The 16,522-nt window shown below is 33.6% G+C and overlaps 1 protein-coding gene across 1 annotated transcript in view; it reads left to right on the forward strand.

Moving 5' to 3' along the window:
* LOC145668452 (glycine receptor subunit alpha-2-like) overlaps window positions 1-16,522 on the forward strand; it is a 985,563-nt gene that overhangs the window by 945,718 nt on the left and 23,323 nt on the right. Inside the window, exons 6-7 of the mRNA XM_081736332.1 lie at window positions 8,823-8,923; window positions 12,739-12,956. Coding sequence (XP_081592458.1) covers window positions 8,823-8,923; window positions 12,739-12,956 — 319 coding nt within the window. The remainder of the gene's footprint in view (window positions 1-8,822; window positions 8,924-12,738; window positions 12,957-16,522) is intronic.

The raw sequence follows: 16,522 nt of genomic DNA on the forward strand, positions 1-16,522 counted from the left end.
ACCAATACAAAATTCTCCTTTAACATGTTTCAGTAGAAGTGAAAATGTGAAACTCAATGCGGTGCAAAACGAATAATGTAAAAGTAACATCAACCTTTACGTTCAGAGAGACAAACTTTTGACACCAAAGCCATTTTATCAGCTTAAAACAAGAATTAAAACGTTTCAAAAGCATCATGGAAATGCGTCAAACACTCTTATTAATGGCATCTCATTCTATACTACAAGATATCATACTGCTTTAAAAAGAAATAAGACTTATTAATATGTGGAAGTGACTATGTAGCAATGTCATAACTAATTAATTCTTGTGTATGTGGTATTCTACTTTATATGCGCCTTTTCATTTCTACTTAACCCCTATCAATTTTCTAACTTTCAAAATTAGCTTTAGAATTAGAAGGGTAAGGAAATGAGTACCCCATCTTTTCTTTGTTGGCTTAATGGTCTCGTTTAATTATATTAGGTTAGATTTGTAAAGAAACTTGACTTCAGGAAAACTCTCAGACAGAAATATAACATAGAAATACGTCAAGTGGTGCTCTTTCCAGAATTTTCGTTAAACTGTAATACATATTTTATATAGTAAGTACATTTTAATTAGCTCAATAATGCATTAAGTAATATCATTTAGACATGTTTTTGTGATTTATTTTCATGATTCGTAAAAGTCAATAAAGATATTAATATTTGACTTGTGTAGAAAGATACTTGTATCTGTTTTATGCATACGTGAAAGCAGAAATGCTTCCTGAACCATAATTTTCTTTGAACCAGTAGCTTAAAAGCAAATAAACTAAGCAATTTACATAAATTATATCTAGGTACACACACACACACACACACACACACATATATATATATATATATATATATATATATATATATATATATATATATATATATATATATATATATATATATATATATATATATATATATATATAAAGAATGTAATTCTGTATGCGTAATGGAGGAACACTATTAAAATTAGTCAGTTTATTCCAAGAGTCCTCAGTTAACCTCCATGCTTTTTAACATAAGAGTAATTCACTTTTTTTTGTCTATCAATTACTCCTTTCTCACCTCTTCCTCGCCTTCCACTATATTTTCTATAATGTCTCTTATAGTGCAATAATATCTTAAGTAATGTCCAAACCATTCTTGCTCTAAAAGTACGTACCATGGTGCACCCAACAAGTTTCTCTTGAGGAGCCAAGACTTTTTCAGAGAGGTCGGACTTTTACATACTGAAAGCGAACTAAAAGTCCTGGTGCAGAACGTGAAGGAATTTGTAAGACTTCATGCAGAGATTACATCATCATTATATTATAATTATTATTATTATTTCTATTATTTACAGTTGAAACACAGGTTTTGACACTGTCCAAAATTGGAACCGCAACTTGTAGGAAATAAACCAATAAACTATTCATAGGAAAAGAAAAACAATACTATTTTAGGAAGACTATTTGTTTGGCTTCGCCTTTATGTGTGTAAATAAGAGATGTGGATCACCGCGCTGAACTTTCTTGCTCTAATTTATTAATCTAAACATGTTATGTTGCAGTTATTACTGAAACATTTATTTATGAAATACGAACAAAATTATGTTTATGGAGAAGAAGAGTCACTTCTTGTTCGAAGAAGAGTCATCTTCAAAAGTAAACTACCAATTGAGGACACATGACTATTATGTATTAGGATTATTTATAAACATTTGTTTATGTTATATCAACAAAATCACAGGAGAAGTATTTGAGATAATAGTTAATAATACCGGTAATAATAAAAATAAAAGAAAACCACCATGTAAATGTTTTCGTGACCAGTGGTTTGCGAAATATTATAGTTATTAATGAAACATAAACAAAATTATAAGTCTTTTTTCCCCTCAACTCTAAATAACTCACCTCCAAGAATAAACTACCCTTTATGAATATTATTAGGACAAATAAGTTATGCCATATTGTTAGGTTATTAATGCAACAACTATTAATGAGATATGAACAAAATCACCTGAATCGTTTTTGAAAAATGGTGTGGAAATCTCATATCCAATAATCAACTACCCTTTCTTTATTTTTCCTAGAAACCTAAACTTATGTTGTATTATAGAGTTGTTAGTAGAACATCGATCTATTAAATGTAAAACGAAATCATTAGAGCTGTTTTTGAGAAAATAATATATTTTAGTTTTCACTCTGTACTAAATACTTTAATTTTTAGGAATGGGAAGAAAATTTAAAAAATTGCCAAATAGGGAATTTATAATAACTTTAAGTTTTAAATTTGTTTTCGATACGTTGAATGGTATTGTCTCTATAGGAGTGAATATCTGTATACCAGGACATAAAGAGGGGAATTTCTATAACAAATTTCTACTCTTTATTGTGAAACTGCCTATAGCAGGATCCACTCAAGTTCAATGTGTGAAATTCGGTATTTAAACTCTTAATTGAAAATAAGAGAATATACATTTCGACAATTGTGCTTCTAATTAATGCGGATAGGGGGCAATTTCTATAATAGTCAAATGTCCGATTCTTCATACAGAAAAAGTTCATGTGAGTATGCATTTAAGTTGGAGGTAAAACATTTGGTACGTAAACTCCTAATTGAAATTAATCGAGAATGTGTTTCAGCCTTTTCAAAATTCGGCTCCTACAACTTTTATTCAGAAAATGTTTAATCTGAGTGCTCGCTTAGGTTGGAGACATGAAATTCGATATATAAACTCGTAATCAAAAATGAGTGAATATGTGTTGCAGTTCTGCTTCGAAAAGAAAAAATAGGAATACTTTTTACATTTTTTAAATTTCCGGTTTATAGTCATTAAACTTTATTCTTCCCTGCGCACTTCTAGTTGTTCTGTTATAAGTATTTATCATTTACTTTACTAAACATATTTAAATAAAAACCTAATAGTCGAACTCCTTTTAGGAGGAACATGAACTTGTTTTGGGGCCAAATACCCCATTTGCTCTCCGTGGATACACCTGTGGTACCTACTATCCCCAGCAGTATCTTATTGGTTTTCAGTTCACACAGTTAATTCTCTCCATTTTTTCCTTGTACATTAGAAAGCTTTTTGTTACCTTTAGTTTATTTTTATAATGTCAACGTTATTTTATTCCATGTTGTATAATACTCCTCAGATTCGATTAGTAGCGGAAGGGAGTATAATGTGGCCAGGGCGGGTAAAATGGGCATCGGCAATTTTCTAATCTGTATATACCTGACACTTATCGCAAGTAAGCCCAATCAGCTGCGCTATAGTGCGTCCAGTGAGAGAACGTCTCTGACAGCTCGCAGTGACATTGCCACTAGTCGCGTGTTAAGGTTTTTTCCGGTGCAACTGTAGTGGCAATTTAATTAATGGTAAAAGGCATAGTGATCGTGGTTGGTAACACTGGTATCAAAGTAGGGGCTGCAATGTCCCACCGCATGTGGTAAGAAACGTCAGAGACCATCTCTTGTTGGCCGTGCTATAGTTGCCATTGTAATTCTAGACGACAAAGAAGCTAGACACAATTTTGCATGAAGAAAACATAATTTTGTATGACTTGAAATTACACTGCCCAACAAATAAAAACTTTTTTTTATACCTCCGCGATCAAAATAAGCGATTCTTAAGGAAACGGTTATGCTGATTTCGAAAATCACCATAAGAATGCCCTGTCACGTCAGTTTCAACAGATATGAACAGATTTATTATTCGCATTATAAGCAGTAGAACCTCGATTATCCGACACAGTTTTCGGGACATTTCTCAGCTGCTGTTCAACTGATTTACTGCAAATTTGGAGGATAAGCTTCTAGAACAATCTAGTTATGTTCCTCAAAATTCAAAACATTTCGGGTTAATAGGGGCTGACTGTGTCGGATAGCATTAGCCAACAAAATTTTACTTTTTTTCTATAACTGGCATGAAAACAGCTAAGCTGTTTTCGGGTGTGCTGATAACGAAAATGCAAGATTAGCTCTAGTTTTGAAGTTATGGCAATTTTACGTTATTGCCTATATAAACGTATGCTTGTTTTTACCTTGCTGTTATCTGTCGGAGGAAGGTCACTGAAGGCGCAACCGCTTTGCCTGGCGTTTGTACTTTCCTGCTGGTGATTCCCTGATTAGTGTCCAGCTGTAATCGGCTAACATTGATGCACTCTATTTTTCCTGGTATCTCATTTCCATGTCCAAAATTTGCTGGTGGAAGCATTCCCCGTACTCGTCACTTACAGTACTACAGTTGTCAGGAAAGAAATCAGGATGTGTCAAGGAAGATTGTTTCTTCTTGGAAATACCATGTGTTAATAAAGTTGTTATACAAAAGTAGCAATCATTCACATGGTTTGATGGTTCTCGCCAGATCATAGGTATAGCAGAGCCCATGGAAGATCTTTTACCATTCAACCACAAATGAAGATTCGAGACACGAGATATCCAACATACATTTTACAGCCAAAGTACAGTATGTCCACCTCCCTAATATATGACAATATTGTCCAACTTTGCGAACTCAATGTAGCCCGTCTGTAAATGCAGCAAAAATTATCAGTACTGTTTGCGCGTTTGCGGGACATATTGAATCAAAGGAATTACAATGAACACATGCACTAACTACACTTCAGTAAACATTCTTCCGGCACACAAAAAGATAAAAACAGCTTGTATCAGAAGATGAAATGAAATCTAAATTTTACATCCCACATTTATGTCGGCTAGGCTAAAGGAGACGGTGATGATGAGAAATGAGTAAAACTGTTGGAATGACGAAAGTGTCAGGAAACGAGGGAACCCCGAGAAAACCCACGAACACTATCCACCACAAAGCTCACTTGGTGCGAACTGGGATCAAACCAAGGACCAGCTTGTAACAGACTGAAACTACGCTTAAATGAAACATGCACCACTCCTACCTTCCTCTTCCCCTTCACCCCTTGTTGCTTCGAGCCCGGGATAAATGTAGCGACAAAATACACACAGCTATTATTGCCTGTTCAAAACTTAGTCTGTCTAATATCAGCGGAATTTCGAAGTCTATATGGGAAGGAATTGACAATGAATGCTAATAAAATATACTAATTATAATTAAATACGCCACCCCCTTTAACTTGGAAACGAGAGCTAATTCGAGTTTTTCGTTGTCGTTTTCTTTGTCGTGGTTGATATAGTTAACAAACATTTACTTCATTCCAGTTACATTTTCACTTTTGTCTAGTGTAATCGAATGCCTATTGTATTATACGCACATTAACACATTTCGATACAGCTTGTTACATTGTCACGCCTCTAACACACTTACAAAATGATGCAATTCCCTTTTTAAATCAGCTTACTAACGTAAATTGACATCCATGGAATCGTACATAACAATGATGTAGAGAAGAATTGAAAATGTTTGGAGTTCACGGAGTTGTTTATAAAAGGCCTTAGAAATATCTATTCAAACTTTTGATAATGATTTCATTATTAAGTGTCCACGTTTGTCAGGTTATATCTACACCATTGATACCTTATACCTTACCTTCCTTACAAACGCTTGCGTTTGTGCTGTCTCTTGTAAGTCTGTTTACTTTCAGAAGAAACCAAAAATCGTCTCCCATCATTGCAGAATCCTTACGACCTTGGTATCTCTTCTCCATCACGGAAATATCTTGATGAAACCTTTTTCCTTGTTCATCATTAACGTCTCCTAGACTGTCAGGGGCAAAGTCTAGACGTGAATGGAGGAAGTGAATTTTCAAGGACATACTGCAACCCATATTTTTGTAGGATTCTGACAACTTTCGAAAAATGTTTCATATTTTTTTTCTTTTCTCTTTCCAAGAAACACGTATGCGACGCTTTTAAAGGACTTTCAAACGTTTCGTCCAAAATAACTTTCCTGATTTGGGACTCAATAAAAATTCCTTCCCCCAATTCTGCATAAGTGATCTCAGGAAACATATTTTCAGGTACGTGGAAATGTCACCATCTTTGTTGAGTGTCTTCACGAAGTTCTTCATCAACCCAAGTTTTATATGCAAGGGAGGATGAAGAATTTTATAAGAGGAAACCAATGATTCTGCTTTTATGTTGCATACTCCTGGGATAAATTCTTCCCGCTTCTCATATATTGCCCCACATAATGTTTGTCTTGCACCACTATCCCACAAACACAAAAGAAAAACAATATTTGGTGAAACCTTTTTGTAATCTTAAGCAGCAATCCAGTCACTTTCAGGTCACCATATATTTTCCAATCATGATATTTGTATTTTATAACACGGAAAATGAAATACATATTTTCATCCGTTTCTTGCAAGCCAACAGTATGGAACTCCGGAACTGATGGCAAAGTATTATCATTATGAAGTAATACGGCTTTCAAACTAAATTTTGAGGGATCGATAAACAATCGCTACTCATCTAGACTGTATAAAACACCTATTTTGTCCATCAAACCTTTAATGTCTGTACAGAAACACATATTCTCCTCCATAGCAAGATATTGTGCAAAGGATTGATGTCTGTGTCAAAACTTAGACATTTTTGTACCAGGACAAGTAATTTCCATTGCTGTAGTCTAGAACCTAGAAGTTTGGATACTTCTTTCGACAAATTTAAGTCCGGTGCTAAATCATTTAAGTTTTCCTGCTCTATTAATTGTATATCACTGTCAGCACTGGTATATACGTAGTCCGGATTTTTTGACGTAGAAGCCACTGGCTCCAATGAAACGTCAGGTTCATTTCACTCATCTTCTTCCACTGTCCATGTGTCAAGGGGTACAGCTAAATCGTCACTATGAAGCACAGGTTGTGTGGCCGAAGGAATATCAGGATACTGGATGATGTGTTTACTTTTACTAGAAATGACTAAAATTTTAGTCATGAAGAAGTAATAATCATTAAGGTGGTTTGTTGGTATCCTCCACATCATTGGTACAGCAAACGGCAAGGCCTTTAGTTTTCCATGTAACCACAACCTAAAATTTGCTGTACAAGTTATGCAGCACTGATAACGACCCCATGGCTTGTCCTGGTCACCAATTCGATAACCGAAGTACAAATAATAAGAAAGTTTTGAAGCAAGTTTTGTAATGTCATATATTTTCTTAATTTGTGGTTTGGGTGTAAATCTACCACACACACAATAAAAAAAATCCGGATGATTAGTACACGTTCGACGTGCACCAACTCGTTTCATTTTGTACTAATAACTCACTTGATACAGAACACAACACACGATTTCTAAACAATATGCTTCAAACACACTTAAATATTTCACGCGCAAAGAGATCCTGTCAACAACACATTGGCACGTGTTAAAGAGATCGTGTCAACAACTTTGAATTCTGACACCTCACATCGCAATTTATTTTTCTTTGCAAGGGAAGGAGAACACGATAAGACAATGAGGCATGGGTTTTCTCACTTTGAATCATAAATCTGCTATAGGAACGAAAACGCATACTGATATGCGGCGCGAGTGACCAAATAAATGAAATGTTATAACCTAGAGAATTTACAATTGGTTTGCCAATTTAAAGATTTTGTCGCTAAATTTAGCGATTTGATAATATATTTTAGAGATCTGTTTTGTTTACCATTATTAAACTAGGGATTTAGCGACTTCTGAAATGTCGTACAGCAAATAAACTAGCATTATTTCCATTACAATTAAGGTTTCTATCGACTTCTCGCAATACATTTAGTGAGATTGTTAACGTTGTTGGCAGCACTGCTTATAACTGTTATCTATTTGAAAAACGAGATAAGAGGGCTTTGAAAGGCACAATGTTATTACTGCAAAGTACCATTTTAAACTTTCACTCTTCGATTTTTGACAGTTAACTGGGCTTACTTAACGTTCTTCATTTCAATAAATTACATGTGTAAGCGAAATATATATCTCATGCAATATCCCAGAACTGTGACGTCATGTGCAAAGTTATAAAAAGTTACATGGTATATATATATATTAGTATGATTAATTTGTTCAACATTACTAGTTTTCTTTTATAAGTGGGCTAATCTTTCATTTTTACATTTCTGCCTTCCCGTGCTTCTTTTTAAGATCCACTTTCTTTGCTCTTGAGTCAAATTGTCTGCTATAATTGGCAATTCTGTAAGAGAGAATTAACTTAAACAAAACCAACAATTTGTGTTGAGTTTAACATCTCACAATTATGCTTCGAGACTAAGAGAGATAGTGATAAAGATAGTGAAAAATAGTGGAATGAAGAAGGTAGAGGGAACGGGAGAATCCGGACTAAACCCGCGCACACAATGTTTGTCTACCACAAAGCTTGCTAGAAGGTGAGATCAAACCAGGAACCACACCCACAAGAAGTGAGCGCTATATCACTGAGCTATAGCGGTCCAAAATCGGCACATGTAATTGAGACAATAAATAAATAAATCTGTACCATGATCCGATCTGCAAAAGTAACTAAACTTTTGGATCATCCTTCACCATCTATCACCTTCATCGTCATTCTAAACGAAGCCATTAGAAGATCTTATTACGTATCAAAACATGATTTTTACAGCTGTTGTTAATCTTCTTCTATTTCCTCACTTGTGTTCTTTGATAATATGCTTTTGTATTATGTATGCTGTTTTTTTTTTTTTTTTGAGTGTTCTACAAAAAAGTGAATTCCTGTTTCATCTGCTAGAGAGCAGAAAACAGAATGCCAAGTTAAATTTCTATGATATATTAATAGTTACTGGTTAATATATTCATTAATGGTTACCAAATCTTACCTCTTTTTGCATTAGTGAGTATGAATTACAAATAATACTATAACAACTATTACAAATTGTTATTTTTCTTAGGTATTTTTTGCAAATGCAAAGGAAGCAGAATTTCAATTTGTAACAGTCCCCAATGTATTGATACGTGTATACCCGAATGGGAAAATTCTTTACATGCTACGGTAAGTGCGTTTTGATCATAATATTTTGAGTTTAAACACAGTATTTAAGTTATTTACTTTCAGAAGTATTGGCATGAGTTTACTTTGACAATATTTGTACATTGGTCAGCAAAGGTAGTCTTCAGTCTGTAGATTTTCTATTGTCTGTATAATCGAAAGTGAATTATTTTTTTTAAGTGTCAAGAAAACTATATTTGTATTAATTGTACAGTTTCCAAGCTGTTGGAAAATTATTATGTAGGAGATAGGAAGTAATATTGAATGTCTGAAACAGTTTCTAGACTAAAAACCAGGAGTTGCTATATAGCAAATTTGAATTTACAGTTTTCTCTCATTCGTTTTAAATTTCATTTGAAATTGCCGTGGTTCATAATATTAAATGAGTAATGTCCATATTTCGTACACTATTTTCTTAGTACTATAATTATCTCTACCAGAACCATAAGTATTTTAAACATTCCTAAAAATAGGTAGTACAGCCTTTTTTGCTATTATGTATTTACATATAGTAGTTTGAAAAATGTCCACACAAGTTGTCTATGATTGCTTGCACATATGGGGCTTTCGAAACAAGGAAGTTTAATCATCAAAAATTGTGAGCAATTAGATACACAAAACTTGTACGGTACACTTTAAGCATTTGGAAAAGTTAACACTGTTCTTTACATTATACGAGTAAGAGTTATAATATTTTCACACGAATCCTTGAAAGGAATTTCAGATAAAGATCTTAAATATGAAATATGTGCAAAATGATCAAAGCGTGGATTCGATTTCCTAGTGCACTGAATGCGCTATATCTGACTATTATTTACCAAAGTTAATTTAATCATACGTTAAACAAACAATAGAAGCAAACTAACCATAGAAAATGCATGTGTTAATATTTTAAAAGTGTGTTATAAATCATTGAAATTATTTCAGTAATAGGTACAAGTTTGCGACTTCTTACGAGTTAAAAAAAAACACCAGATGAATAACTAAAAACCTTCTCTATCATTTTCAGTTCATTAAATAACAATTTCTGCTTGAGTCGACGTATTTTATTCTTGCAAAATACTCTACTATGGTATGCGCAGTATATCCAATAAGCTATTTGGAACTTTAATGTTACATCTAATTAAAATAAACTTTTAGCACAGAAGGTATAATCTGAATCTACCAGACAAATTTTCACTTAAGCTCATATTGTGTAATATGGGATAAATGAGAACACACATACCACACACGTTGGTAGTAATAGAAGTGTGTAATTGAGAACATTAAAGTATTATGTGGAATGTTAATGGATCTAATCGTTGCGATGATAACTTTATGTTCCTATCTATGGTAATGACTCAGATAATTGATCCATTAATGGACAAAGTGATATTCTAGCACATAATCCAGTTCAGAACCAACACGTAGATTTAATCAGGGAAATGTCTGATTTAAAGGTTTGAAGATGATCTTGCTCTACTGAAATAGTTGCTTAACTTTCTCATTTTCTTCCGCTCTGGGAAAGTTGGATTAGAGAATAGGCTTATATTAAGCATTATGAATTTTCAAGTTACAAAATAATATTTTCACTTGCATATTTGTGATGTCACAATTCTTTGGATACGCTTTTAAATGGATAATACGTTCTATTATTTTTTGAAATCTTCAACTATTGCACATAATGTCTTTAATATCCATTTTGAATTAGAGAAAAAGTAGTGATTTTTAAATAAATCAAAAAACTCATTTAGATCAGTAAAGTTAGGCTGGAAATAGAATTTTTCTGCCTTCAAATTGCCTTCTATAGATTTCTTGTGCAACCCGAGTAGTCTTTTCCTTCCGTTGTTTGTTATGTGGCACATTTGTATAACGATAATAAATATAAAAGTATTGTTAGCGCTATTGTCTTATTTATTTCCTTTCTATTGTGAGGTCATACTGAAAGTAATAAGCAAAAACGTCTTCAGCAACAGAACATATCCATATATACATAAACGATCGTAAATAATCACATTGCCGAGGTAATGAATCGTCATTAGCTGCTATCGTGTGAACGGAAGCACTTATTTCAAAATGGCTCACAGTGATGTTTCGTTTCGGCAATGTGCTGTAAAGGAAGAGTTCCTGCTGTCTGAATTCAAATAGACGTCATCGTATTTTTGAAAATGTGTATACAGATTCTAATAGTGTTTTAATAAATTAGGTAAAAACTCTTTAAAAATGGAAGTACGAGCGTTGAAGATCAGAATAGGAGCGGTCGGGGGCAGGAGGGGGCAATTGCCCCCCCCCAAGAGTTTGAGGAATACATATGCTTTAATAGATTGTCTACTAATATACTAGTACAGAACGTGAGATTCTTATGTCAGTGGTGCTCTGGCCCCTCCCAAGCGAAGTCTGAAATGACGCCCCTGTCACTCAGAAACTTCCTCTACGAAACGCAGTATGGAAAGAACTAACCACACCATAATAGAAGATAGGCGCGTCACTGTGGGTGCAAATGCAACAATATTTGCTATTGAACAAAGCGCAGTACAAAAAATGATTACAAAATTAGGCTACTTAAAATTCATTGTCGTTGAGGCCCGTGATTATTGGCGGCTGAACACAAAATTCAGCGACAAAACAGAGCTGAAGAAATTCTTCAGAAATTTCGTAAGGAAGATGATGATTTTTTCCAGAGTATTATTAGTGACGAAAGCTGATTCCATCATTATGAAGCAGTTATGCGAAAATGAAAGGCAAGTATAATAACTAATTAGAAATTCATCTTGTGTTGCGATGGGTAAAACTCATCATATGCTCAGCGAATAATATCCTTAAGTAGTATATTAAGAATGTCATCCTGAGAGATGTTAGATATATGTGGTTTAGTTCCCTAAATCTTGAACGATTACTTTATGTTTCTCAGGTTATGTCTTAAAACAAAAATAACGTCAACTTATAGTATGTTAATCCACTGCGAAAAGAACAGAACATGTTGAGTATTGATTAGAATGTTGACTATGTATTTAAATGACGAACTAACGTACATTCACACTTTAGTCAATACACACACCACTTGGTTCTTTTTCTGGAAGACTGAAAACCTATAAGCTTAAGTCAGCATTTACTCTACAGAATCTACGGTAGATGGGTAAAATTTGCATTCCCCTTGAAAACTAACTTGTCAATGTCCAGATATAATCATATACACTAATTATATTTGCCTACATTATGATAAAAATCTACAATATAGCCGTCACACTTATCTAATTTAAACCATATCACGGTTGCGAATGAGACAATGATACACCGATCATAGACTATGTTTAAGCGTTTGTTGCACATCTAGATTATTTCTCCTAGGCTTATGTGAAAATCTACGTGTTATTGGATATAATTTCATGACTCAGAATCCAAGAATTTGCTGACGTATGAGTAATTGTCATGCAGTTTATGCTCTTCTATGCCTGCGGAAAACGCTTCTGAATTAAGACATATTTTTGAGATACACTGAATAGTATACCACTATTTATAATACACTATTTGAACTTGTACAGAGTACGTAATAAAAATATTATAATTGTAGTGTTTAAAATATTTTAATGTTACTACCATTGTCGATTTCAAAATTTTAACCCACGCACATCAATAAAATTAAAACGAAATAGTATTACTAGTTCAGGAATAATATTTTTTCCAATTATATTTCAGAAAAACATGGTTTTCTGATTATAATTAAAACAATCAAATGGTGTGTTTCTAGTTCTTACTAGCTGTTTAAACTCTGAGAAAGACACACTTCGTCTATTGCGGCGAATGTGTTAATACATTTTCTATTTCGTTTTCGCTGTCAGGTTGAAGCTTAAGTTCTCCTGTATGATGGATCTTTACAAGTTTCCACTCGACGACCAGATCTGCTCCATGGAAATTGCCTCGTTCTCCAAAACAACTTCTGAACTTGTTCTACAGTGGAACAAAACGTCACCTGTGAAAATGTACAAGGGATTACAATTGCCGCAATTTCGTATACAAGGTTATAAAGCATCTCACTGTAAAGAAGAGTTCCATATTGGTAAGTTGATGAAGGTAGAAATATATTTTGGGTATCTTCACATACTTTAGAAACTCGAAAGTGTATCTTCCATTTTAGTTACTCGAATTTTGTATGGAAATACTTATAATATATATATAGTATAAACCATTTATTCTTTGAAAGACTGAGAAACAGAGAAAGTCATCTTCATCTTTAACGAACATTGAGATATTAAACATTATATTAATATTTAAAAAAACTGTTCCAATTTGTTTATTTAAACGAAAAGCATTTAAGATAATGTTATTATTGATTTATTTATCTACCTAGGTACATGATCATTGTAATATTTGTCGTGTTGAGGAAGAAATGGCAATACATTTATAGGTTTTATGACCCAATATGCTCAGGATAGAGTTTATCGGTGTCCGTCCTTCCATATAACATGCAGAGGCCTAGAAGTTACACCAATGAAAGTATAAATCCTTCTCTATAGTCTAATGGGTAGCAAATGTGCTTTCGGTACACGAGGCCCCATAGTCGATTCCATTTACATTTCATGTCTCGCTTTAAACTGTAGGTCTCGTTTTATATGGCTCCTATGCTGACAAAGAACGTAAATAAAAAGCAATCAAACCTATGAAGTGTAGACTCCATACTTTAAACTAAAGAACTGTTAAGAGATTGCCCAATGAGATTCACATGTTTTCTCCAAACTTTTTCTTGAAAGCTTTCCTCCGTAAAATGACATTAAGTTTTGTAACTGAAACAAGCTGAACATCTCTGGATGTGAATATGTAGAGGAGCACTAGTAACGGAAAATTTATTAATGTGGTGCCAGTGATACTAACCAAGAGACTAAAATTATTGTCGCAACACCAGCTAAGGTTTGTTCCATATATAGCGTATAGAAAAGTGTAACGTACTATTTGAATTTCTGCATGGTATATGATAATAATAACAAGTACCAGGGCTGTGATAATTCCAATATCTTTGTATGAATGCCATTGTCAATACAAACATTTTTAACATCCTCACTACTTATTAAATTACAGGTAACGATGTCAGACACGAAAGAGTTTAGTAGAAATGCTTTTTATTTCATTGACAGATTAGTATTTTACATCCTAAGAATTATACTAACCAGTTAATTCAACAACACTGTAGGTAGTTTATCAAGGAAGCATACTCCTATTCTTAATCATATCCGTAGGAATACATGGGAAACAGATTTTTGATTGCCTATATCGCCGGTCGAAAACAAAGTGGTGTAAGCCTAAAAATGCCAATTTTGAGCTATCACCTGTAGATTGCTTCTCAAAGGGCTGTTTCTTTCATGTTGCAAACAGACAAACAGACGTAAGTGAATTGCAATCTGTGCCGGGGAAATAATTGTCAATTGTTGGTTGTAAGCGACATATTGAAAGGTATTCCCTCAAGACAAGCAGGCGTAAGTCGAGATAAGTCTCTTGCTCTTTGTTTGTTAACCACTTCGATTGTTTCCATTCACGATATTACGTTTCTCTGTTATTCGTCAACTTAAAGTACAATATTTTATATAATAATTAAATTATAATACTATTATAAGCATAGGATAGTTTTGCATATCTACGTCGGCCTCGCAACTAAATTAGTTTGTAAACACATGTCACTACTCCCTGTTCCAGAGGCATACTCTAACTTATTGGTATAGAGTGATATTCGCTTTGGATAAACATTATGTCGTGTTTGAATGTTAAAATGTATTTATAGTTGTACAATATAAAGAACAAAACATTGAAACTCTTGTTTACATATCTTACTTCCTAGGGCGTATTGAACGTTTGATGCATTTTCTTTAAAACACAAAATGGCGTAAATCACACAATGCACTATTGAATACAATTCGTAATATGAAGAACTTTTTTTTTTGCTTTAAAATATTAAAATAATATTTACTCTATGGTAGGTAAACATGACAACATGTAACAAAAATATATTACTGGACATGCACTCAAATATGCGAACGAAAAATCTAATTTTGTTTTTGCTCTCCTGAGAAAGAGGGAAAGTAGCGGTGTGTTTTCTCCGGTGATATCTTTGGATCAACTAAATGGATCGCCTTCAACTCGATTCCTAACTTTCAATCCTCTACATCCAGGCCAAAACTGATGGTGGTCCATCAAGGAGTTTTAATAAATCAATCCAGCAAAAATAGACATGTTCGCAAAATTGAGTTCCAGATCAAACATGTTTTCTTTGCTGTAACAATTTCGATATTTCAAAAATATATATTTCAAGAACAACAGAATAACTACTTTGTGTTGGAGAAAAAATCATAAACCACAGTCTACTCGAGGAATTACTATTAATAATAACGAAAATGTTTCATTAATAACTCTACCAGAGGGCATGAATCATGAATGAATTTTAGAAAGGAAGAATTCTGGTTACGTAAGTCAAGTATGAATTCAATAGTAGCTAACTATACCTCTGCGACTTAAAGAACAGTAAGTAATTACTTACTGCTTAAAAAAATTTAAAAGCTTCCATGCAAAGTTCTCAGTTAATTTCTTTCTCTTCGATGAGAAGTTGACCTTTTACAAACAATATCCATCAACCTTGTTTTTCTCTCTCTTTTCCCATATATTAAAAAACCTCCTATCACATTTCTCAGAATCCAATTGGTTGTCAAATAAAAGATCCTAACCTGTTTACTTTCCTCTTTTCTTCAGCTATGCGCCTGTTTTTCTTCTATGTACTACTTTCGAAAACAATTCTTAATGTTGGTTTCTCGTTCCAGGTAGATACTTTTCTTAGTTGTTCTCCACACCCACATTTTTGATGTTTCTAGTGACTTTTACAGCTCTCTTTCGTATATTTACGTATCTGCTTGCTAGAGTGTAAATCCACAGAAAACATTGAACAAATCATTTCCATAAATACTTAACGGGCAAAAATTAGTGCTTCTCTTATTCCCAAAGCCTTCTGTCGTCGTGTTTCTCTTTCTTCAGACTTCAGTTCTTTGCTTATAATGCTATCCAGACAGATGCGGATCCAGGACGGACTTCTGGGGGGTTGGATTGTAATACTGCTACTTAGAGCTACTTTTAAGAGCTCCAAACTCCTAAATGGGTTTTATTTATATATATAAAATAAGAAAGTTTCTTCTTCTGGAAGGGGGGCGATTGCCCCCTGGATCCGCCACTGTATCTAGATACCTATAAAGTGATCACTTAATTTCTTTCGTCCTTCTTTCTATGTTTGATCGATTTTCTTTGTTTTACTTGTATCATTGGATTGTCACCCTTTTGCAATTTCTTGTATTTTAATCGCAGGTTTTTACAGCATTCCTTCAAATTACATCATTGTCTGTTTATTTTATTTTCAGAGTCCGCCATAAATTCATATTCTCTTCAAAACGAATCTACACTTAACTCTTCTACCTCTTACTGAAATACCGTCTTTACTATATAGTCTCTTCCTAACTTCTTTTCTTTTTCTCCATTTTTTCTTTCTTTTTGGATAATAAATATTGAAACGCAATACATCCTCCCGTTCCATTTACCATTTTGACAGGTTAATCCTATAAATGTTGTACGTGATCATTGCGGAAATTTCTGATT

Source organism: Thermobia domestica, chromosome 13, assembly GCF_964235325.1.
Source record: "Thermobia domestica chromosome 13, izTheDome1.hap1.1, whole genome shotgun sequence".
Classification (NCBI taxonomy): domain Eukaryota; kingdom Metazoa; phylum Arthropoda; class Insecta; order Zygentoma; family Lepismatidae; genus Thermobia; species Thermobia domestica.